This window comes from Leptosomus discolor, chromosome 6 (assembly GCF_034619465.1).
Source record: "Leptosomus discolor isolate bLepDis1 chromosome 6, bLepDis1.hap2, whole genome shotgun sequence".
NCBI classification, from domain to species: Eukaryota; Metazoa; Chordata; class Aves; order Leptosomiformes; family Leptosomidae; genus Leptosomus; species Leptosomus discolor.
Window position 1 is genome coordinate 17,909,523 of NC_141396.1, and position 26,120 is coordinate 17,935,642.

Sequence of the window (26,120 nt, forward strand, 5' to 3'; positions counted from 1 at the left end):
ACCGATTACCTCTCCTTTACCGCCCCATCTGCCTTCCATTCTAAAAAAGAGAAGGGCAAGTCCTCTCGTCTGTCCACCTTCCGAACAGCAAGACGTGAACAGGATAGCGCTGCAAGCCAGAGGCAGCAGGCACGGCACAACAGAGCAGCCTACGACAGGTCAAGCCAAGCCCACCCGAAGAAAACACAGTGAGAAAGAGTCCCGAGCGCAGGAGCCGGCATCTCTTCCGAGAGGAAAGGCGGGGACGGGGATGCAGCGCAGCTGTCGATGCAAGACGAGGCCAATTCACCCTTCCCGATCCGCCCGCTCCGTGCCTGTCCCCCTCATAGACTCCGTCGAGCCCCCACCGCCCCGCCGAACTTCCGGCAACGGCCCCCTCAACGGCCCGAGTGTCGGGGCTGCACCTGACACAAACCTCGCACCCAGAAAGGCCATACCCGCCTCTTTTCACCCACCCAGCACGGAGCCCGGAAGGCGCCGAAGGACCCCTCGCCCGTCGCCGAAAGGGCCACGCCCCAGCACCCCCTCCACCGAAACCGCGGGCCCTCCTCCGCCCCAAACTGCCCCCGAAGGCACTTCGCGCCACCAGCCGCCGCGCATGCGCCCCACCCCTTCCCTGCGCCCTACCCCTACGCCCTACTGGGCACGCATGCGCCCCGAAGCTTGCCCCTTCACCCGTGGGCTCGCCGCGCACGCGCAGAGGCACGCCTCCGTCCTATTGGCCGGCAGCTCGTGGCACGCTTCGGAGCGGCGCTCCCGGTTCACCGGCTGCTGGCCACCGCGCACGCGCTCTCGGCGCTCCAGAGGAGCAGGCGCATTTCACCCCCCCTCCCGGCAAGCTGGCCGGCTGCCGCGCAGCCGCAGTCGGGGCCGTTTCGGGAACGTTCTGTCTCGCACCAACCTTCCTCTGCAAGGGAAATCCTGTCAGGGTACGGGCCGCCCGCAGCCCCGGTCCTCCCCGCGCCGCCTCGCTGGCGCCCGGGCCCTTCCCTGTTACCGACTCCTGCTGCAGCCCATCCCCTCTCCGACAGCCGACTGCCCGGCCCCCCGCGGTCGGGCCGCGACCTTCCCCCCACCCGCCCTCCCCCACCCGCCCCGCTCTCTTTTTTTTTTCCTCCCCCGCGCTCAGCTGCTTCCCGCTAAGAGAGCGCCCGGAGCCGGCCTCGGAGGCGGTCCTGCCCGGGGCTCCCTGCGTTCGCGGGGACATGCGGCTTTGAGAAAGAAGCCTCACGCCCGCCTCAAGCGTCTTCTCTGGAGTGGCGGACATGGGCCTTCCGCGGAGTGGGGGAGCTCCCCTTGCCCCTCTCCTCCCTGCCCTGGTCCCGCTGAGATCGGCGGGCGCTGACGGTGCCCAGGATCTAGCGGGATCGGACCCGTCTAGGTTAGAGTGGGGCAGGTGATGGTCCTTCCCTTGCTGAGGTGCCGGCCTCGCCTCTTGCAGCTGCCTGGAGCTTCTTCTCGTTGAGACAAGAGTTCTAGCTGTGGGAGCACAAGGGCAGAACAGACTGCTCCGAGCCACAGGAGAGGGGCGGAAGGGACTGCCAGGAAGACCTTCATCCTTGCAGTGCTGCTGCTAGAGTTACAGAGAAACCTGCTGCCTCTCCTCTCTTGTTTCTTTTGATCTCCTGGAGAGGAGAGGTGAGTTGTTGTCTTTCCCTGTTGTACTGTAGCAGTGGAGAAAATACGCTAGCTTGCAAGCTGCAGAACTTGTTCAGGATGGCTTCAAGCCCCAGCTGACAGCTTGGTTTATTTTACTTGAGAGTCAGCCCTGTGAAAAGGCCCACTGATGGAGAAAGAGATTAGCACCGTGTTAACTGCGCGGTTCTCTCTCCTTTGCTGCAGTGCCCACTTTCACCGCTGTCTCCTGCTCTGCCTGTTCCTGCTTTCAGCATGGTAAAGAAGAATACTATCCCCGATGGGTAAGTATCCCTCACACTGAGCAAGAGGCAGGAGTGGGCATAGTCCTGCCCACAGAGAAGGGGCGCTGACTGCCCCAGGCGCTTTCTTACCACAAGCATCTTCACCACCTAGAGCCAGGTAAGGTAGGTATCTTCTCCAATACAGGAGCAACCCAGCCCTTCACCCCCGAGGTGAGTATAATGCTCCAGCCTGTCTGTGAACACTTCTTCATCAGCCAAGTGGAGTCCCTTCTTCCTAACCTTCTTACCCCCAGGTGTACACTTACTGGGGAAATGAGAGAGTACTCCATCTTCTGACTACTCAGCAGTTTGCCACCAGGAGTGGAGGAAGAGCTGATAAGATGGGAGCAGGTGGTTGCATGCGTGTGGTCAAGGAATATTTTTATGGATTCCAGTCCGGAAACGTTCTGCGTTTTTGATTTTAACAAGGACAACAAAAATATTTTGTCAGCAAAAGTATTAATAAAAACCCCCAAATGCACTATACAGGCTTTCCAGTGACTTGACTGGGAGTGCATATGGGGACCACTGAATGATCTCATTTCAAACAGATACAGTTCTATTCTCTAGTTCTACTGGGGAAAAAAAAAAAAAAAACCAACAAACAAAAACCAGGAAGTCCAAGTTTAGAAGTTTAACCTGTGTGTTACCGCTCACATCAGTACAAATGTACTGCACAGGAGGGTGTGCTGAGATACAAAGGCACACTGAATGGGACAGTAACTTGCATTTTTTTGCAAGTTTACATTATTTGAGTTTTTGCAGTCCATTATTTGAGGAAAGGTTAACATTATCCTGGTTTCAGGGGAAGTGTTAATTAAGTTTATTAAGAACGTTCTTAGGAGGAGCACGAAAACACAAAAAGCATGTTTTCCTGCAAAATACATTGGCCTAAAAGCAATAAAGAGAAACAAAAGATGAATAAAATTTTTAAAATATCTTCAAGAAAATTTGAAGATTTTTTCATAGCTGACAAACTCAGGGATTAAAATTATAATAAAATTTAAGAAAAAGTGTTTAAGTGTGTCTTTCTCTGAAAGCTTCTGTGAAATTTCAGTTAAAAGGGACAAAATTGAGCTAAAGTGGGTTACGTTTTCGAGCAGTAATGTAGAAAGCCTGAAAGAATAACTGTCCTCCTTGTTTTCTCCATACTTTGAAATTATTACTAAAACTTTGAGAATCGGGTGCTCATTTCTCCCTTTTTTTCTCTGCCTTGCATTTGAATTGGAGCAGCTTTCAGGCTACATGCCTTTTGTCTCTTGAGTATGGAAGAAGCAGTGGACTGTACTTTTGGCTTCTGTGATTGGAAACTAATACCTGTGTATCTTTCAAGGAGAGAATCATCTACTGTGGGGTAATTGGTTATAAAGTTAGTGGTACCATCTGACCAAGCTCATGGTACCGAAGTGCTTTTCGCTTCTCCAGATACTTACTTTTTTATACTATCAACAGATCGGGCTAGACATCCACAGTATTGTGGTTTTGGCAGTAAAGCAGTTTAAGGAATTGTCAGTCTCCCAATCTCATGCAGCAGTATATTGATGTCATCCTTGTGCTATCACAGCATGTTGTAGTTCTTTACTGTGAAGGAGTTTAGTACACCAGGAAAAAATAGCAGGAAGCATTGGAAGAGGACTTAAGGAAAACTAATTTTAACCTAGGTAATCCTGCACATGCAATTTACTGGCACCAGAAGCAGTTGTTGGCAGAAGTGAGATTGTGGTACACTATAGCATAAGGACTAGTCCAGATGGTAGCATACTATGGAAGTAAAACCTCAATCATATCACAGTATTATAATAGCAATAAATCTGGCAGTAACTGTTTTGGTTTTAATGATGCTGGAAGAGAAACACTGTAGTAGATAAACCAAAGAATGTCATGCTACATAAAGACATTTTTTAAATTGTCTTTCAGTTACTGCCTCAATTCTTTATACAGTTCTTAACAGTTTTAATCCAAATTCCATTATGCTGATTAAAGCAATACCATAATTTTGAGGTTTCAGTTAAGTTATAAGTAGCTAGCAATAGTGCAATTAAACAAGGAATAGCAATTTTTTTCCTTCATAGCCAAAAGCAGTTCTCCCTTTTCCTAGTAATGTCTTGGAGCAGAGCTGAGGTGTACAGCATCCATGGCAGTCTCAACCCTAGAAAATAGTGCTGGAGAAGTAATTTTGTAATGAAGTGAGACATCAGTATAAGAGAGGGATTCAAGCAACCCCTTCCACTGCCATTTCCACCATGGAGTCAAGTTCTGGTTCTTCACAGTGTCTGAAATGGTATTGTCCTTCAGTGGTTGTATACTGTGATGTTTTAGTGGAGAACCAGCCAGTAAAAGGAGTTCAAGTCGCATATCAAACAGTCGTAAAATTCTGTGATGTTTCTGCAGATTTAAGCATGTTTGTGCTTCAGCATCCAAAATCATACCATGGGTATAATTTCATAAACTCCGATTCCGTTCTGAAAAGCATCTGCAGAAATGTTCCCTTCTTGCATGTTTCGCTTAAGTGGTATAAAACAATAACAGGAGTGGGATCTTTTTATTAAAGATAAAATTATTTATCAAAGCTTAATTATTTCTGCCTAGGCACCATAAACGTACTTGTTTAACTGAATTGTTCCTGTACAGACTTAAAAGCATCGGCATTTTAACTTAAGAATGTTAAACTCTATGGCATAACTGATCATGGATATTCAGGGGTGGATGGGAGGGAAGGGTTAGCGTAAGGTGAGAATTTATTTGTAAAGTAAAAGTGCTTCGTACCTTCAGACATGAAATGTTTGCATTTAAAAATGTGGGATGGAGAGAAATTACTTCATGTAGTACCTGAGTAATGATAACATTGCTCTAAGTGTTGAAGGCCCATATCTTGTATTATGATACACCACAAGAAGTACAAAGCTATGCAGTTAACTTATTGAGATGGTAAGGAAACTTTTCTGCCATGCTTTACATCCACACTATTTTTTTACAAGCTATGACTTATTTACATCCCACTTACAGGGGCTGAAGAAAAGCAAAGTGAGAAATCTATGTAGTAACAGGGGATTAGAGCTATATTCTTTTGACCTGTTCAGTATGCGTTCTGTCTTGACAGTATGTCATGCTCTTTGTATGTCCAACTTTTCTTCAGAATAGTATTTCAACAGAATAGTATTGAATCTGGTGTCTACAGACGTATGGAAGCCACTTGGAAAATAAAGTATGTTTATCATGCAGTATCAGTAGCCAAAAAAAGGAGAAGAGGTTCCAAGTGGTATCTTCTAAATGATCTTGCTACAGCTGACAGCATTTCAGACTTGAGTTTCTCTATAGTTACAATAATTATCCTTTCTGAGTGTTTTGGAATTCACTTTCCCAGGTAAATTCTAAAGTCATAACTGCTTCATAATCATAGATGCTCATGAGGGGCTTCAGAATTGTGGAAACACTGAATTAAGCATAGCTTCAGATACTGATCTCTAAACTTACTTCTCTACCCACTGTAGCTTTTGAGTAACGGATACCTATTTACACTGGTTTTACTAACACTAATTTTTAACTATTAGGTGAAAATCATTCTGAATTGAGGCCTTGAGCTCAGTGCTAGTTTCTCTTACTCTGGAATACTGGAACACATTATTGCTGAACTGAATGTTATACACTTGGAAATGTAAGATAAGAGAGCTTGCTTCCTTTTATACTTAAGGGTTTTTTTCCTGCTAAAAATACCATAATTACTCTATAGAAGTATTACAGTATAGAGATTTTTATTCACTTTTTTAGCATATACAGATGTAGACATAAGTTTTATAGGTGATCTAAAGTGGGTTTAGGCTTCAGAAATCCAACAAGTTCTTACTGTTTGCTGTGAAGAACTTGGAGGACATCTGTTGACAGTTTGCTGTGCTTTATATTTTTGTATAACTGTCAGTGACATCTGACAAACTAAAGACCTGAAACTTTCGAGTTATTTCCAATTCTGTGGCTCCATTGTATTGTCCCTATGAATTATTTAGTAGCATTCTTGGCTAGCTTGCCATTAAAAATGTACATAATATTTTTATGTGAAACATACTATTTTTCTTTTAACAAATTACAGAAGAAAGCAAATACTAAGATATCCATCTATTTAAATGTTTGAGTGTGAATTACATGCAGCTGCATATTTTATCTGCTTCAGTTAAAACTTTTAGTGGAGCCAGGTGTGGAACATGCAGTTTTGTCGTACTTTAGTTTAACATTTCTGTTAAGGAGATATAGTAGCTATAATTTCCAGTATAATTTTCTAAGTTTTAGAACCGATTCATATTAAGATTTACTTTCAAATTATGCTCATACCAAACGAATAAAGTTTTCTTAACTAGGTTTCAAAATTGTGTAGAATAATTAAGATATTACAGGTATTTACAATCTGTGCTGTGTTTTGCAATTCTTTGATATGTAGTTTTGTATGTTTAAAAACGTACACAAACATCTTTGCTATCACATTTAGTTTGTGGGGTTTTAATAGCAACATATAGTTATTATTATGTTCTTTGCTTGGATTATTGTTTTGGTGTTCAACATACCTTTGAGCTTAACTAAAGAGGCTTCAGAATGCATACTAAATTTTGCCTTACTCAAATTTACTGCAAGGTTGTTTTTTTTCATGGGCATTTCTGTAATGTCTTCTGTTGTCGCATTTGAAGCTGGAGGCTGCTGTGCAGGCCCTATTGATGACCATCAGTTCATTGGACTTGGAGCTGACTGTTTTTTAAAAGTGTTTTTCTAAGTTCTTGTTGCTGTTGGGTATTTTCTGTTGTCCTCAAACAGAGGCCATTTCACTGGTTGCTGCTGTTACAGAGCACAGTGCTGCTAGGTTCTTGGGTTAATCTAGATGACATATCTTGTGAACTTTTAATAGTGTGCAAAAGCTAGTTTCTTCTCTGTTGTTTTACTGAATATCTCTGAAATTTTTAGATTAAATAAAAAGACAATAAAACATGCTTGCTTTTCATTTAAATTAAAATTGATAAGCAGGGTAATATGTTTTCATGTAAGCTAGACTTTAAAACCTCTAACAGATTAGATAACTAGAGTCTGTAGTATCAGTAATAATTGTATTTATTTAACTGGAAGCCATTCAAGCATCACAGAAATTCCAAAGGGAAAGGAGAATATTTTTTTTAGTTTGATTGTAATACTTTTTCTCAATCAAGAAGTGATTTGGTTCTTTAGAATGCCAGGCAAAATTCTGCCTATGTTTAGAGATAAATGATGGTAGTTGGGGATGAAGACAAAACATGATAGGAAGTGGGAACTGCGAAAGCTAAATAGTTAAATAATTGGTTAATTTATGTTTTGTTGACTTTCAGGTCTGGATCTACATGTGGTCAGTGGATTGTTTACCTGTTTGAAAACTTAGAAAAATAAAGCTGTAATTGAAAATGTATCATGTGTGTGCAACATGTTCTCTCTTAATTACTTTTCTATTTGGACATGCAAATTCTGTGGGTTTTGTGCCTTTGGATAGTTCAGAGTTCAGAAAAAAAATAATTACCATATTTGGCCCATAAAAGCCTGTCATAGCTATTTTGATGCAAACTTAGGAGTTTGATTTGCAGTTCTTTTTACACACTTCTTGAGATTCTGAAGGAGGTTTGTTTTGTGAAAGGACCAGAAATATCACAGATTTTAAGATGATAGTTTGCTTTAATTTATGCTGACCTAGATATTCTGCAATTTGACAACCATAGTGTTTTGTACAGTTTCTTCAGTTTCTTCCTGGATATGTTGTCTTCTGACTATTACTTGTGTTGGGATGCTGCAGTGTTTCTCTGAATTTACATGATTCCATTTTAGATTCTTATCACATCTTTCTAATGTGAATGACATCGATTCTAGGCCAGACCCATTACCTTTGTGATGTAAATGCCTAGGTTTATTTCTAGGCATAGAAACAGATTTAATGTCTGCATCTCAGTAGGATATCACTGCCTCTTTCAGGAAACTTTTCCTGATGTCTTTTCAGCTACTTCATGTCCAGCTTGTTTTTCACTCAAGCCTCTTATTACCTTTTGGTCATTGGTACAGAAATGATAATGGTGCCAAGTCTTGTGATAACACGTTTGACTCCTGGCTTTTTTCCTTCTGCTTACATTCAAGCAGGACACAAATCACATGTCACAATTCTCATTCATACTTGTTAAAATGCTTATTTATGTCTTTGCTCGTGTAACTCCTGTTTATGTGATCACCCACGGCTCACTTGTCTTTGGGAATTTCTGCCTTTATCTAGACTTCTTCTGTAAGAATTTTACTTTCTTTAGTCCCTGTCACCTATAATTCCTAACCATGTTCCTTTGCTGACAACAGAACAAATTTAAATTTATTTCCTTAGCCAATTTTTGCTTAATTTCAATCTGCTGGTTTTAATTTGAGATAATTTTTAGTTCTGCAGCAGTATGCTGAAATTTCCTTTTAAAATATTTTAAAGATATGGATGGAACACATATCCTCTATATTTTTTGATGAAGAGTGCCTTCTGCTCATTTTATGCCATAGAGCTGTCAGCAGCTTTTGAGTTTCTTGCTGATTTTGCAGATTATTTTTTTTCTGGGAGGATTTAAACGGCTTTAAATACAGGAGAATAAACCCCCAAGCTTATTAAGGTCTGACAACAAACTGTGTAATCCTGATGCATTGTTCTGTCAATCCCTTAATCTGAAAAAAAGTTCAGAACTTTTACAAAGCCTTTTTTACATTGCTAATTAAAGAAAATAAGATTTTTAAGCCTTTTTTGGATCATTTCTTATTGGCTCCTAATTGTTCATATTTATGATAATCATCATAGATTTCCACTCATAGTTTTCCAAGAGAAAGCAGGTTATAAAAGATCTGAATTTCTAATTTATGGCATCTTTTAAATTGTCTTACTGCATAAGGTAATTGATCTTTTGTGGTTGGGGTTTTTTACTTCTGCCTTCCTTCAAAATGTTTCTGAACATGTGTATGTGAATATGGCTGGCTGTCAGATTAAATCCTACTTTTATAAAGCATTTTGTAGATTTTATTGGCAGAGGTAACACCAAAGAGTAATTGAACTAGATTGAAGAAAAAATACTGTATTCTTGTTTGGTTTATCTCTGTGACAGCATTTGCTGCACTAGTTTCTATATCTCTAGATACAGCCCATTTTCTAATTCTATTTGGAAATTTAAGTGCAAAAACAGGAAGAGTATTTCCTTGTTTTAAATAAAGACATGCGATTTCCAGAGTTATTAAAATTAGCAAGAGGCAGGACCTGGTATTAAACCTGACTTTGTCATTAATTTTAACTGTAGTACAGATTAAATATACATCTAAGTAAGGTTCACAGCATTTAGTACCTTGCTAAGATGAAGTGAATGAGATAAAATTATACTGTGCACAGGGTGGATTTCACAGTTTTTCTATAGATTGTTTGGTTTGTTGCTTTTTTTTTTAATGGAACACTTCTTGCAACTGAGGTATTTCATTATGTTGTGGTTTTTGTTAGCTTCGGTAATATTTTCAGTCCATTTACACTGTTTGTGATCTTGATTCATATACAATTTACCTATCTTAAACAAGAATAATAGAACATAGTCTCAGATTTTTGTTTTCATATTTTACCATACAGTACAATTACCAGGCTCCAAAGTTTACAGGCTTGAAAATTGACTTAGGAAGACTTCTCAAACTAGAACACTTTTCTTCTATAATACATGATATGTAATTTTTTGAGCAATGCCTTTCAAACTACAGTGATTGAGAACATGCTCTTTTTTTTCCCACTGCGTGCAACTATCCTAAGGTGAGGGAATATATGAAGTAGGAGACCGTTTTTGTTCCTTCGTTGCAATTATGAGGTACAAAGTTCCTGCCATAATTTAGAATTTAGCAAAAGGTTTTACTGCACACACCTCTCCATGATATCTGGCTTGCCTTTACACCTTCTCACCTTATGTCTGTCTGCAACATGACAGCTGTTTGCAACAGCCTTCCCAATGATGAATTATTATTCCTTTATTTCATTTCTTACCCATTAAACTAAGCATCTCTGTGTCCTCGTTGTCAGCCTCAATCTGTTCTTTAGCTTATGATGAAGACAAAAAAGATAAGTTAGTGCTAAAGACATTGATGTAGTAGATTGTTAAATGATTTGTTATTATCAATTATGCTTCCGGTCACTGTGGTATTAAGTGTTTCCTTTGTTATTTCCAAGCATCTATGAATGGTAATGTCATTATCTATATACTAGGATAAGTATTATTACGGATATTTAATTGAGAGTTTTGCCAGCCAACATCTAGCTTTTGTAATGGTCCCATATGGGAATTGTGAACAAAAGCAAAATACTCAGTGGTTAGAATGTTTTAAACTAGAGTATTCAGTTTATTTCATAAATTATGTGGTTTTATGGAAATCAGAAAGGAATCTAGAAGCTGTTGGATGCTCTCTTTAAAGGGAGATTAATTTAAACATTAATTCAGAAAATTGTAAGTGAATGAGCACCAGTGTTAAAGAATATTATGAAAATGCTTTGTGTTTTAATAGTTGAGATGCTAGTTGAAAATGCAAAAAGGCTATGTAGATAAATTTTAAGTCATCCAGCTGCATCTTCTGAGGTCATAGAGGTAGTTTGTCCTCACATGAGAAGAATGAAAAGTCCTAAATTTAGTAAGTTACCTCTTTGAAGGTAAAATTGATCTGCTGATTAACTCATTTGCCTCTTCAGATAAAGCTTTTCATACTTTTTAAAAAAACTGATATCCCTGAAATGTGACAAATCAAGAGTTTTTTCAGTACAATGTAGAATTTATGAATACCAGTTATTTGTGGGTTTTGGAATTACTAGTATTTTGAGTGCTGTAACAAATCTTCATACTAGTATGCAATTTTTGCAAAGTTTTGGTGTGATGGAATATTCTCTGTATTTTTCAAGTACCAAGAGAAAGTGCAGTCAAGAGTGTTTCTTTGAAGAAGATGCATATTACAAAGTAAACACATTTGCAAAATCTAGAAGATTTGTATTTTTAATGAAAGTAAACTTTGCATTTCATTGTCACTTAAATGATTGATGCAGGCATATGATAACTTTTTTAAGGTGTTTGATTCTGTCAAGTTGAAAAATTTCCACCCACTGTAATAGGTGCTACTTGTTTATAAGTGCTGTCGTACCATTTTGAGGGGGGGGAATTTTTTGGAAGTTGAAGAATGAAGGTAAAAGACTGAAATGAAAATGTCCTGAAGATACTTTGAAACCACTTAATGGAATAGTTGCAGATTTGGAGACATAATTCTACTGTGTGATGACAGCAATTGTGCACATTATCTCTAAGAAGTATTTTCTTTGCAGTGGTTCTTTATGGAGAATAAAGATTCATTTTATTACGGCTCCTGACTTTAGACTTGCAAAAAATAGAAATGTCTTTCTTTGAGCCGTGCACTGTGCTAAATAAGCTTCTGCCCTGATCAGTGCTGTAGCAATATTCTGTTGATATTCTTCTAGCATCTTTTAGGCAACTCTCTGTTTCTGTGGTTTCAAAATCTAAATCTTAACCTATTATGCTAGTAGCTGTATGGCCCATCATAGAAAAGAAAGTTACTTATCTTTCTGCTTGGAGAAGTTTGAAATAACTATTACATTCAAACTACGTGAAACATGGCACCAGATTTGCCTGATATTTGTAGGATACTTCACATAGTTTGAAATAACTGTTATAATTTTTATGTGCTTTGTTTTACCAAAATTTTAATCCTAAGAAGAAATAAATTTATTTTCTTTTTTTAAAAAAAGTTTTATGTGAAGCTGCAGGTGTTTTCTGTTGAATTATGTCATTTGAAAATATTTAAAAATAAATATTTGTTTCATTACAGATGGCGGAGTTTGACACCGGTTGGACAGCCTATACCAGGAACTAGATTTATTGCATTCAAAGTACCTTTAAAAGGGGTATGTATGAAAGGTAGCTCAGATTGGCTCTATTAGATACCATGCAAAAGTAATGAAGAATAGCGTGAATATTCATGCAAATTTCAGAAACTTTAAAAAAAAAAAAATTATTCAGATGTAGCCCTTCCAGTCATCTCTTAGTGGCTTTTTTTGCATAATATTCTATGGTTTTGTCTTTCTTTTAAAATTCAGATTTTGTGTTACTCTTTTTGTTTATCTTTATAAAATCATAAAATCTCTAATCAATCAGCACAATTCATTTGATTACTACTAAGTGGCCTAAATTCATTATCATCTTTAACGTCTTTTCATGACTGTTGTGAGAAAATCATATGGAAGGGGTTAGCATATGAGTGACAATCTAGGCAATGTAGGCCAAAATATAATTTTATGGGCATCGGGCTCTCATTAAAGGATGCCAGCCGCTGCATACTTGTAAAAGTATAGATTCAGATTACCAATTTCATAAGCAAAAAGCTTCAGTGATCTGAAGGAATGCAGTATATTTAAAAAAGGAGTCTTCATAGATTACTTTTGTTAGTGTGTTAGTACTTACTTTAGATTATTACTAACAGGGAGTGCCATCTTAATCTATTAAATACACTGAGTCAGATCTTTCAGTTCTTTGTGACAAAACAGAACTTGGAGGCTGTCTTTTTCACACTCCTCAGTTCTTTGGTGGATTGAGGCATAGAGCAAATTAGGGCAAAGAGAGTGGATTTGCCCTTCTGTATAAATTAACACAAGTCCTTGCTTCAGATACACAGGAAATAAGTTTCTAAGTTCTTTTAAAGTTCAGTTGCTAGACATAACCATAGCAGTTAAGAGTAAATATTCTGCCTAAGCTGTTGTCTTCAGATTGCACTCTAGTATTCATACACAAAAAATTTGGTTCTTTGGGTATATTAGTGCCCATTATGTTTTCAGTCACCATTCAGTTCACTTTTATCAGCAATAACTGAAGTGGAATGCTTGCAAGGTTTGCTTCCTGCAGCTGCTTTTACAGCTTTGGTATGATGGTTTGGTTCCTTTGACACCAAGGATCTCATACTTGACATTGGTCATGTTTTCCATGGTACTGATGGATTGTACAACTATCAAGACCACCAATGAACAGATCTAGCAGTGAATATAAAATCCAGTACATTTATAATTAGCTTATTTGCTATTGGGGTATTTGAGAGAGGATTTTTTTCATTGTCAGCTCCTGTAATTCCACTTGATCCAGCATCAATTTTTTTGCATAGATGCGCTGTTCTAGGCAGGATTTGTTCAGTGTGTATATTTCCAGGTCCCTGTCACTCCAGATTTCAGAGGAAGATACTTCATTGCTAACTTTACTCTTCCCCTGTAGCTCCTGTGATAGTCTGGAAGGAGCTCCACCAGAGATCATAAAAAGGGCAGACATTATCAGGGTACGTTTATAGCCATATATCACAAGTAGGCACTCTACGTCAGTGTGTTGCTCACTTCCAGTCTTATTGATCTCGCTGGGGTGTAGATCCCTGTTCTGTGAAGCTGTCTTTGAACATTGCCAGATACAAAGTCTGGTACCCGAGAAAGCAAAACCTGTAATAATTCTGTCCCTTCAGTTTGTTCAGTCTCAACTGTGCAAGATACAGAAATCACAAGTCTGCCAGAGACTGCGCTTGAAGCTTGTGGAGTGTGTGGCAGAACACACATAAAATGCATAACTGGCTAAACTGTGATGTCTTTGCAAAGATGGTGGAGGTCAGTAAATCTGTCCAGAAATGCTGAAGACCTGATTGGTCATAGTCTGTCAGAAGTCCTATTATTAAACTGGTAGAACAGACCTCTTAAATATACAGCAGTTTCCTTCTTTGCTACCTATTAGGAAATTGATGATTGGTGATTTCAACCTAAAGGATAAAACATATTTTCAGTATTTCATGACTGAAGAGTTACTGTTTTAGCAGAGGATGTGCTGCTAGTAAAGGCTTTAAGATCATGGGTTTACTCGGAAGGATTTTCTGATGTTCCTTTCAGATTATCATTGTAATGCTAATGGTAACATTGTAATATAGTAAGGAGTGGGCACGTTCTTTCCCATGTCATTAGAAGGATTTTTAGAATTGATACAAAGTCTCATATTCTCAAAGCCAAATTAAACACCTAAACTACTCAATACTCATCAGTTTTTCAGAAAATTCCAAATAGCCTTTCAAAACATTGTCTTTCATAACACATGTAACAGTTTACTCAGTCAAGCAATATGTTTAGAGATACTTTGTTTTTGAAAATTGTATTCAACCTCAGTTTGTGTGACTACTCTAGGTGGTCCTGCTTTGGCAGAGGAGTTGGACTAGATACTCTTTCGAGGTCCCTTCCAACCCCTAACATTCTGTGGTTCTGTGACTTCACATAGTAAAAGGAAAAATTCTTTAACATTCTACGATAGACATTTTGCAGATTCGCTGTTGTCACCTCAAAGTTAGTAAGTTCAGTTTCAGACTTCTAGTCACTGCTGAATAACAGTAAGATAACTGGCTCGTGTCCATTTTGTTTGAACCTCAACAACCTCCACTGTTTTTTCAGCAGTGCAGCAGTATCTGAAATACATAGGACTGAATACTTCTATGTGCTTTCTACCCTTCTCTTTAACTCAAGCTTCCTAATCACATACCAGCTTTTACAGGGCTGTCCTGCTGTTTATTCTTTAATTTGGTTTCCTGTCTCTGTTTCCAGGCTCGAGATAAGTGCTTGGTAGCATCTTAGATTATAATCTGTACAGTCAAAAGAAGGAATGGTTAGTTACCTTATAGCATCTGTGGTTCTAAGAGGTATGTGGTCTGTGGCTGCCTTCCTTTCCATTAGTTCTGAGTCCAGTCTGCTTGAATTTCTTGTTGACAAAGGAACTGGTTGAGGCTGCTGCATCTTTTGCCCCTGTCTTTATTGGTTGTGGCTGAGCCTGTGTCAAAAGGCTCCCGCAATGGACAAGCGCACTATTCAGAGAAAATCCAGTCTTGCGTATATGTGGCATTTTCATACCTAGAATGAAGAACACATTTCAAAAAACACAGCTACAATAGGGTGAGTAAACATTTTTCCCACTGTTTCTGTCAAATGAAATTAATTATTCATTACCCACCAACATGCAGATTTCTTATAGTCTTTAATGTTTTCCAGTGCTAAAGGGCATGCAAGTACCCTCTGCCAATAGATACAGGGATGAAAATGTTTGTACAACATTTGCGGGGAGAAAGTTAAAACCTTTAGAAGAAATGAACTCTTGTATCACAACTTCTAATGTTTTATGTGAAACAGACTGTTAATTTTGTGTTACTGTGCAGGACAAAGTATGTTTGGGGGGAAAGTGGTGTTTTGCTTTTGATGATGTTTAGTTACTTTAGAATCAGTATATACATGCTGCATTTTGCAGGATTTTTGTGTCTATCAAATTAGTGCTTATTTTAATAATGTTTGTTAACATTCTACAAGTGGAAATTCTCACATATTTTCTTGCATTTTCATATGAATAAGAATACACAACAAATTCTTGCTTTCTTTTTGTTTGGTTCCTTTATCCCTATAATACATGGATATGGTTCTGATGCTGTAAACATTCCCTTTTGAATACTGATGTTTCCTAGTCCTAATTAAACAGCTGAATATTACAAATGTCTTGGTATTAGAACTTAAAAAGAAAATCTTTCTTTCCCATTTTCATTGTAGGCAATTAACCAGAGGCTTACCCCAACCCAGAAGTTTACACCAAAAGACTTAATTGCTGCAATGAAAGCCCTAAATGTGGAGCTTGGATTAATTATTGATTTAACATATACCACACGATACTATGAAGTTAAGGTAATATAAGCATGATAACAAAGTAAGAAAGTGACTGCCACCTTTGTTTTAAAGTATTTACACATTTACTTACCTTGAATTTGAATAGACAAGTGAGCCATCTAGACTTATTTTCTGTCTCCAGTAGAAACTAGATGTTTCTAGTTTCACAGAGGAAATAACTCTTCCTCCCAATAGTGGCTTATTTATGTGGGTAATGGATAAAGGCTGAAGTGCGAGGCACTGCAGAAAAGATGCAGAAGATTTACCATCTGTGTCCTGAAGACATTCTCATTTATTCCTAGAGTCTTTTATTACTGATCTTCAGTGGAATGCACTAAGAAAGAGTATGTTTTTATACTTTATCAATTTCAGATTTTTTACCAGTATGGTCCAAACAATTGTGATTAATCAGCCTCCTATTGAAAAGGAGAACAAATAGCAGTGTTATAACAAAATGTTATCTTTCAATGTACATGGGCTGTAAGCACTAAGGTGGTGAATATGTGAGTCTATAAATCATTGTGGGTGGGAGGGACAAATAGTGCTAATTGTAAAATGGGTTAGAATGGAGTTACAAGAATCTGCTGTCTTTAGTTAATTGCTGCCTTATTAGCAGAGATAAATAAGTTTTCTGTAGAAGCTGTTCTTTAAAGGTGGGAAAAAAGTGGTCTTTAAAGTGGAAGTGTAAATGGTAATTTCTGAGAGTGTATATAGAATTGTGTGAAGATTGTTTTCATTTTCTACTTGAGATTTGAACTACCATTTTACATTGGCATTGTGTTAGATACTGCTTAGGGTCTTTCACTGATGCAAGACTTCAATAATTTTTACTTCTTTTTTTTCTTCTTGTTGCTAGGATTTACCTAAAAGTGTGCAGTATAAGAAGCTTTATACTGTTGGACTTGAAGTCCCCGATAATGCTACTATCCTGCAGTTCAAAAAATGGGTCAGAAAATTCCTATGGGAAAATGCAGGAAATGGTAAATATCAGCATATGCTGTAAAAAACCAAAAAATTTATTTCAGTGCTAATTGTGTCATTTACTAATTTCAGTAGATATTTACGACAGCAGGGATCTCTGCCTTTCTGTAGCACTTTCCACTTGATTATCATAGTAAGATACCTTATGTGAACCACTACATATCTTCTTTGTATTCAAAACATATCTTTTTCAAAAGTGACTGTTAACTTAAATGCCCTTCCTAATAGTAGTATACATATATTTGTGTTATGTGTCAAAGTAACTGCAACAACTGTCTGACCCAAGTTGTCTACCATCAGCTTAGTGTTGTAGCTGCCAGCCCTTTATGGATGTTCTAAATAGCACAGGGTTTCTCTGATGGCACTAGGCACTGGTACCTGTGAGCAATTGGAGTCCATTTAGTCTGATGTAGCAGTTTTTTGATTTACAAGTCCATTATTGCCCTCATATCCTGGCAGTTCTTAAAAATCGTATTACAGACAGTGTCAGTGTTTCCACAGTGTAGCTCTGCTGCTTTTTTAGTGTTTATGCTATAGTACAGTTCTTGCTGAGATAGCATAAGGCGCTTTTTGCGTAAATAAATTTGTGTGTATTTTGCCACGGCCTGTTTGCGGCTTTTACCTTCTCTCTGTTTTTGCTAGTGATTTTTTGTAGGCAGATTTTAACTGTTTGTCTATCCAATATTGGAGAACTATTCTTTCAAGCTTTTTCATGCTATTTGCTGTGGTTACTTTGGATTTTCCGTGAGATAGTAGAGATATTAACTGCCCAAGTGCATAGTTTTTGCTGAAGAGCATAACTGTGGTTTTGCTGTGGATGGTCAACTCTGTCTTGTGAAAGAGCTCTGGCCTAAGTCTCAGGTATGAGAGCCTGCATTAGAAGTGCTGGGAAAACTAAAAGGTATAAGAAGAAGCCTTTGTCCTTTCTCAGGAAGTTCTTCCTTTGCTCATTTTTGGCTTAGGGAAATTACTTGGAAATTACTAATTTTCTTCTCATTTTGATCTAGTGATTTTTCATGTGACAGAGAACAGTCTGTATTTTAATCTAATTATTTCTGATTCTCAGAATTGAGAGAATCAATTCCTAATTTGTTACTGGATGAAGACCTGCAGTTCCAGCTAGTTAAGACTGTTTTGGTGGGGCTTATGTAACTTTGGAGTTTGGAGAACTTTTATTTTTATATTAACTTACTCATTGTAACTTGCTCTCCATTTTAGATTACCCCTAAAATTTCTCAGGATTCTTCTTACAAATAATTCTTGAGAAGTTGGGGGTTTTTTAGGGTCTGAATTGTTAGGACACCAACTTATAATAGACTTATATGGCAATACTACTGTCCTGTTCTGTGGCAAACATTTATATTTTATCTCATTCAAAAACTTATCAAAGTCCCATTTCAAAGACTGTCTGTCAGTTCTTTGTCTCTGCCACAACTTTGTTCTTCTGATGATTAAAGTTTTTCTTCTAAAATCTGGCCTAAAACTCTCAATCAGTTAATATACATTTATTCTAATGCCAACTTTGTTCTCCATCCCTGTTACATTTGCTATTTCAGATTTGGTTTTACAGTCTAAATAAGACAAGCTTCCTAAGTCCCTTCTCACAAGCTTCTTTTGTGATCATCATAGTAGCCCTTTCTATATATATTTCAATTTTTTTTTTTTTTCCCATTAAATAATGGTAAGTAGAATTGTATGGGATAGTCTGGATGAGGTTTTATCAGTGCCTTTCATGACCATATTAGTGTTTCCCTATTTCTGTTGGAAATACTTCATTTGAAACATCCTAGTAATAGTAAATAATTATGCTTCTTAGCCCTTAGCTGACACTCGGGGCATTATGTGGATTTTCTCCTTTTTGTAAGTTTTACAAGAATCTGTAAGTTAAGTTCCTCAATTTTTACATTTGCTTGTTTAGATTTGCTTTCAAAACTGTATTTTATTCTTTTCTTCTGTTACTGCAGTTGTGGCTGAGGCCAGCGGCTTTACCTGTCATCACTCTTTTTTCCCTACGTTCTGTAGAGTTAATCTCAGTCTTTACAGGTTTGGAAGTAGTGGGCTAACTGCTGTTACAGATCCAGCATGAAGAGGTCAAAGTCTGGATGTGTCTGTTCTTTTAGAGGCGTGACAGTATAATTTTGTAAATAGCAAGCATTATTTATCATTACTGTGCTAGAAAAGTACAGCTTTTTTTTTGTCTTGCACTAATTTTTTACTAATTTCACTTTCTGAACTATTAAAGACTGTGTTTTCCTTTTTGATAGAGAAACTCATTGGCGTTCACTGTACTAATGGAATTAATAGAACTGGCTACCTTATATGTAGGTAAGGGTTGTATAAAAAGAGAAATCATTGTTCACAAAAGATAGCATCCTTATATTAATCTGTAATCCTTTTGGGACAATAATATAATTATATTTTTCTTCAGATATCTTATAGATGTTGAAGGCTGGGATCCAGAGGCAGCAATCCAAGGTATTTATACAGTTTGAACTAAGGCACATGTTGTGTTGTAATTCACAATTACTACAATTGTATTCACAAATACTAGTTTAGAGTTACTTCATGTGCTGGCTTCCATAGAAGGTTTTATCTGACTGTTGATTCTATTCCAGGCAAGACTTGAGCATTAGCAACTTGACAGCATAGTAGGAAGGTGTTTTGGCTACTTAAAATCTTTTTTCTTCCTTTTGCTTTGAAGGGTTTTCAGTCATGGGTTGCTACCACTAGTTTCAATTGTTTTTAAAAAAAATGCTGCAATGATGCCAGCTTGCTGAAGTATTTAATATCAAGTTAGAATTGTTTCAAATTCAGCATTTCATGGTGAACAGAAACTTGCCTGTCACATTTTTAGGGCTCAGTCTGAGCACATTTCATTAGACTTGTATCTTTTTTTCTCTGTAGCTTTTGGTGATGCTAGAGGTCATCGCATGGATGGTCTCGTGTATCTCACAGATCTCAGAACACAACCAATGAGAAGGTAGAGAAAAGCTTTTAGTTGTATGCTTAAGATTTTCCAGTATGTCTGCTGGTATTTTTAAAAGTTCACTTCCAGTCATAAGCCAAAATTAACTCCCTCTTAAACCTTTAATATGCAACTACACATAACATTGTAAGACTTTTGATATGAATAACATGAAGTGCAGTGTACTTCGTTCATCTTTTGAATTTATATGGTTCAAAAGATTTTTTTAATCTAACAACTACTATTAAACATCAGTGTGGTTTTATCATACTGTGACAAGAGTATTGAGTCTGTATTCTCTCTTTATAAGCTGAAAGGAGCCGCTGCAAAGAGATCTTTATAAGCTCTATAGTTTACCTGCTGTTGTTGGCATGGTAGGACCAGATATTTTAAAAAAAAGAAAGTAGAACAGTTTTAGGAATAAAAAAGTATGGGAAAGTGGAAGATTTTTCTCAGCTCCTCTTGTTCATATTAGTTGTATCCCTCGTGTATAAGGATTTTATGCTTATCATATTCACCTAAGAATAGCTAACCTTTAGATCTTCCAAGTTATTTGTGCCAATGATACCCTGTAGTAGTAAATTGATTTTAAAATTAATGCGCAACTGATTTGTGTCTTTTTAGTTTAATTGAATGTCCTTTGGTTTACTGCTATTGTTGTTTTATACTCTGCATGATTAAGTTAGTCCTGTGTCAGATTTTTGAGTAAGTATGGTGCTTGTCTCACATCCTTTAGGACACCGGTCCGAGCTTATGATGTTTAGGTTCTCATTACTTTCCCTGCAGCCCTTCCCCAAATAAACTTACAAGATTAAAATTTGCTGTATGTCTGTAAATTTAACTTAACATACAAAAATTTCTGTTATTCTGAACTGAACAATTTTATGTGGTTTTTAGTTTTTTCCCCTCTCAATAATATGTTTTTAAAAAGGAAGCTTATGTGAGATGTTTTTATTCTTCTTAGTAACCTTGGAATGGATGTATGGGATTCAGATGAAGATATTATTCCTCCACCACATGCAATGGAAGGACCTGTAGAGCGGTTCCCAAATGAAGATTTTCAGGGGTAATAGGCTGAAACATGGAATTAAAAGACAAATAAAACCACGGGGGCGGGGGGGGGGGGGGAAGATAATTGTTTCTTATTGAAAATACTATAGATGCTCTAATTTAAAAGAAATTTTATGAATATAGCCTACTCGTGCAGAATATATATACAGAATTTGATGAAAAGGTGAAAAGATAAGGGAAAGAAATTAAGTGTGTATTATTAGAAGTCCATAAGTAATTAGTTCACTTGGAAATATTTAGAATTTTCCTTTGCTTGTCCTTCTTTATTATTCTACAGTAATCTGCAATTAATTTGGAATCACTGTTTTTGCCTGTTTAGCAAGCGCTATAGAATTACAATTGAATGTTTGTCACAGCTTCTACTATGACATTGAAAATTTTATAATCTTGCTTACAGTTTGGATTCGTAGTAGCTTTGATACTTATATGTTTGCAATGTCTTTCACGTCAATTCTTAAATTGTTAAAAAAACTTGTTTTCGTTAATGACTTGTAGCACTTGTAGTATGATGTTCTAGTTAAGACAAAAACTTCTTTGCAGGTCTGGGAAGAGATTAAGAATGTATGATGACCACTCTCACAATGATATGCAAGGACAGATACAGCTGAGAGATTTTGATTTCATTAATAAGGGACCTGGACAAAGACGAAGACCGTTTCATGACCATCAGACTCAGGATGATTTAAGAACACCAATGCAGATGAGAAATTGGGACTACAGTAGGGGACCAGGACAGAGGCGAAGACCCTTTCCTGATCACCAGTTTTATGATGATTATCAAGAAGACATGCAGCTGAAGGACCTAGACTTCAGTAACAAGGGACCTGGACAAAGGTTGAGACCTTTTCACGGACACCAATTTCATGACGATTTACAGGCAGAGAGACCATCGAGGGACATTGAATTTAACAGAGGCCGTGGACAAAGGCAGAGATCTTTTCCTGACCATACATCTCATAATGACTTGCAGGAAGATAGGCAGCCAAAGGATTTTGAGTTTGGTAGCAGGGACCGTGGCCAGAGACGAAGACCCTTCCATGACCCCCAATCTCATGATGAATTTCAGACTCAGATGCAGTTAAAAGAGTTAGATTGTGTCAGCAAAGGTCCTGGCCAGAGACTAAGATCTTTCCATGGCTATCAGTCTCATGATGACTTAGAGTCACAGATGCAATCGGGAGATTTTGAGTTTGTTAGTAGGGGTCGTGGGCAGAGGTTGAGACCTTTCAACAATCACCAGCCTCGCAATGACTTACAAACAGAGGTGCAACTAAAAGATTATGATAATAAAGGTCCTGGGCAAAGGCACAGACCTTTTCATGACCATCAGCCTTATGATGACTTACAGGAAGAGACTCAGTTAAAGGATTTTGATTACATTAATAAAGGGCGTGGACAAAGGCCAAGACCTTTTCATGATCATCCAGGTCATGATGACTTACCACGTGAATGGTGTTCAGACAGGTAAAGCATCCTTGAGCTGTAAGACCAGAATTAGAGAATAAAAGTGTAAACCTCAGCACTCTTAAATTAACTGGCAAATTAATTATTTTTATGAATTAAATTAATTTGAAATCAATCATCCTTTTAAAATCATATATAAATGATCAGTTAATTGGGGGTTGACTTAAGGAAGGGTTTGATGTAAGCTGGAGTGCTGCAGCTTTGAAACCCAATGTTTCCTAAATTAGAAGGTTATGCTTCTTTAAAGCTTACGTATTTCCTTTACCTTTTTAGAGTCAGCTTGAAAGAAAACTCTTTGTCCCACTTTGTTTTGTATAGAAACTTACATTTAAAAAGCAATTCTCAAGACAGAAATGGGTATGAAATTTTATTTATGCCCTCAGCCAAACAGAGATAAACAGTAACACTACAAGGAAGTTTGACTTGCATTTGTTTATTCCATGAGTTAATAATTTATTAGAAATCCCTTTGCTTCTGAACTTGCATCATGTTCTCCCAAATACATAGATCACTTCTTAGTAAACCTATTGGATTCTGACATAATATTTCAAAATATTTTTAATATTTCAGAACATTTCAGGTATTTGTTGCACTAGTAAAGTTTGATTTAATTTCTTCCATTGTACAGCTGAAACAGAGGATATCATTACAATGAAGCATACCATTTGAGGTGTTAAATTAACACAATTAGGATAGTTTTCATTAAAATTTTAAGTAAATTTTAATTAAAAATAAAAAGATTTTTATTTCATTTGATAAACACTTTTTCAAAAGCTTACAACCATTGGTACTCTTCTTAACATGTGATTCTTTTCGTTGTTTGCAGAAGTCAATCTTTTTCTTCCCGTGAAAATGTACCAGAACCTCATTTCTCCTCATCTCCTTCACTTCACAGAGATTATGGGTCTGATAATGATGACTTTAACAGAAGTTACAGGTAAAAATCAGATTTCATACGTTCTTTTCTGACTTACCTTTATATTGTTACTCCCCCAGTTTCCCAGCTAAAAAATACAAATTAACCACACAGTGTAAAAATTGATGTTAATATTTTTGCTTAAATGCAAAAGTTCAAACCATTGAATCTGAACACTGAGCAAATAATGTGACTAATTTGTGGTCCATCTATATTGAGCATAAGTGTGATTATGAAATGATTTGAGAATCCCTGACATGACAAGCAGAGTTCAAGCCAACGTACTACAAAATATGAAAAGCTATTGTCAGTAAGCGAAAAAGCAAAATACACATGCTATATTGAACTCTTAACTGCTGTCTACAGCAAGCTAATGAGTTTTACTGTGAGGGATGGTCAGACACTGAAACGGGTGGCCCAGAGCAGCTGTGAAATCCCCATCCTTTGAGATACTCAGAACTCAGCTGGACATGGCCCCTGCCCAAATTCATCTAATTAGACCTACTTTGAGAAGGTGCCCCTAGGTACTTCTAGAGATCCTTTCTGATCTAAATTAATCTATGGTTCAGTGAGGGAGAAGTTTTTAAAATTACGAAGGTTGTTTTAAATTGGCTTTGTACACCACTTATTTTACGAAGTAAGGTACTTCAGAGTAAAGAGAATCTAAACAAAAAAGTATATATATCGTATATGCACTTTTAGATCCTTCCATATGTATTTTGTAGGAGAGCGTTTTTTCTATTGCAGAGGAATTAATAATTAAAATATTTGGAACTATAAATCCAAAGTATATTATTGCCTGTTGAGACTATGTACTAGAGAGCTACTATTACATATTGTTCACAAAAATGAAAACATGGCTTAGGAACAAAAAGGCCCCTAGGTAAAGAAACCCTCAGTAAACAGGGAATTTTAATTAGAAACAGCACTTGAAACAAAACATCTTCTAGCAGACTTACTATAAAGAGCTGTAATTTTAATTACTAGAATTGAAAAATTAATACAAACAATTTTGCAACATCCAGTAGAAAGGCTTTTTAATTTTAAGGGGTAAAAACAAGAATGAGGGTCTGAATTGTTCTTTCAGGGTTACGCAAGTTTAATTTCTAATGGTGGCCACCAACAATAAATCAACTTTTATTTCGAAGGATTTCACTGTTCATATTTGTTCTTCTTACAGTAATCGACCAAATTGTCTTGAAGACAAGAGGAGAATGCATTCCTCAGATGAATTTAATAGAGGAAAAAACAGATTTGTACCATATTCTTCACGAACAATGCATCCATCTTCGTCTTTACACCAAGAAGATAGTTCAATAGACTATGAAGGAAAACCTTTTCAAGGTGAAACTACCAGAGAAATGGAACAAAGCAAAAGATTACCAGTTGTAACAGTTGATTACAATTATGGTCTGCCATTAGATTATGGACCTGAAGAGGAAGAGAGAACACATTATGATTTACCTCCAAGAGACTGCTACAACTGGAACTGAATAAAAAGGATGTTCACTCATTTAGACTTACTTTTACCCAATTTACTTTGTATGTGGACCAATTTTTTTTTGTTTTTTTAAATTTTTTTTTTACAAATTAGGAAGATGCAAATTTTGGTAGTAGAGAACTGGTCTCTGTTGTAAGATTAGGTTCTACTGATGTTTGGTTCTTTAAATTTATTAGGGTGTATTTGTTAAGTGTAGTTGGAGATAAGGTCTCAGTGCACATGGAATTAAAGTAGTCCTTCCTTTTAGTGAAATTGGAACCTTGTACCTTAAAACAAACAACTTTCTGAGTGATTGTAATTGTCTCTTTTGTTTTACATTTCCTTAAAATATATGTAATTTCTGGATGCAAAAGTCATAATAAAATACCGCACTATCAGGTAGACTACCATTGAGATTATAGAAAAAATGCTAAGAAATGAATGAAGCAAAGTTATGTCCACCTCATCCTTTAATTTGAAAATAGCAGTTTGAATTATTGCTAGCAATCTCTGCAGCATTGCAGTTTAATTCCAAATTTTCTGTACCATCAACTGAACTGACCTAGTTGCACTTTTTTTTTATAGCAGACTGTTTCCCAGATTGCTAAGAATGCGGAAGCAAATGGAGTTTGAATATTCTAATTGTCAAACTTGCTTTTCAGTAATCTGAATATCCCAACTTGATTGTGTATTTTTTCCTGATCCCATCAATGTATGTATGTTTCAGAATTGTCCAGTGCAGGTAAATGTCACAATTTTCTCAGCAACACATCCAAATGAGGTAGCTCATGTATCATCAGCTTACCTGACTCAACTGGCCAAGATCACTGCTGCCTATATCCTTAGACCTCCTTGTTTGTCAGTCATACCTGTCTTACTCTCCAGTTCTGTTTTTTCACTAGTTTCTTTTTACAGCAGAGCAGAGTAATATAATCAGAATAGAAGAATAACCTCTTCAGGTAAGTTACTTTTAAGAATCATGTATTGAACAGTCTCCTCTGAACTGCCATTTCAGTAGGTCTCAAGAAGGTTGTGCAACTAAATTCATGCCAGCAGCTGCACAGTAGCTCCAACAGCTCCTACTGTGGATAAATAAACCTTAGTTCATAGGGTGGAAAAGAGTATTAATGTAGTACTTAGGTAAATTTTTTAAACTACGTTTTTCATTATTATTACATTTTAATAAATTCACATTTTTAAAAGGCATCACAGTAAATATGGGTAAGGCTAGACCATGATATTAAAATTAACAATTGAAATGAATGCTAGGCACCAGTCATGCAGTTAAGAAACTGCCTCAGATGCAGCATTGGTGCAAAGCATTAAGCAAAAGGGTGTAAGTATACACTGGAAAACTGAAAAAAAAAAAAAGAGTATTCATAGCCAGAACCCACAGAGCTTTTTTGCCTTTTAGCAGCAGCATAAACCCCAGATTTCTGAATGCATGGTTCTATGACTACTAAAGAAGGACTAGATTTGAAAAGTATGGAACGTCTGGCAACTCCTGTTGTTTACATGTAATACATGCAAAAAGTTCCCAAAATCAAAGGATTCTGTGGCTATAAATTCAAACTGAA

At 37.2% G+C, this 26,120-nt stretch overlaps 1 protein-coding gene across 3 annotated transcripts; it reads left to right on the plus strand.

Annotated features, from left to right (window-relative positions):
• Positions 1-884: 884 nt before the first annotated feature.
• Positions 885-24,950, plus strand: LOC104349926 (uncharacterized). Of its 3 annotated transcripts, XM_086466906.1 has the most exons (13): positions 885-929; positions 1,442-1,638; positions 1,843-1,919; positions 11,784-11,859; positions 15,553-15,684; positions 16,523-16,646; positions 18,912-18,972; positions 19,076-19,122; positions 19,552-19,627; positions 20,577-20,678; positions 21,224-22,147; positions 22,974-23,084; positions 24,244-24,950. In XM_086466906.1, the coding sequence occupies exons 3-13, from the start codon at positions 1,891-1,893 to the stop codon at positions 24,554-24,556; spliced, it is 1,995 nt and encodes a 664-aa protein (XP_086323032.1). In that variant the 5' UTR covers positions 885-929; positions 1,442-1,638; positions 1,843-1,890; the 3' UTR covers positions 24,557-24,950. The 3 variants fall into 3 exon arrangements, with proteins under 3 accessions (XP_086323032.1, XP_086323034.1, XP_086323035.1); XM_086466908.1 differs by lacking the exon at positions 1,442-1,638; XM_086466909.1 differs by lacking the exons at positions 885-929; positions 1,442-1,638; positions 1,843-1,919; positions 11,784-11,859 and adding an exon at positions 14,775-14,910.
• The last annotated feature ends 1,170 nt before the right edge of the window (positions 24,951-26,120 follow it).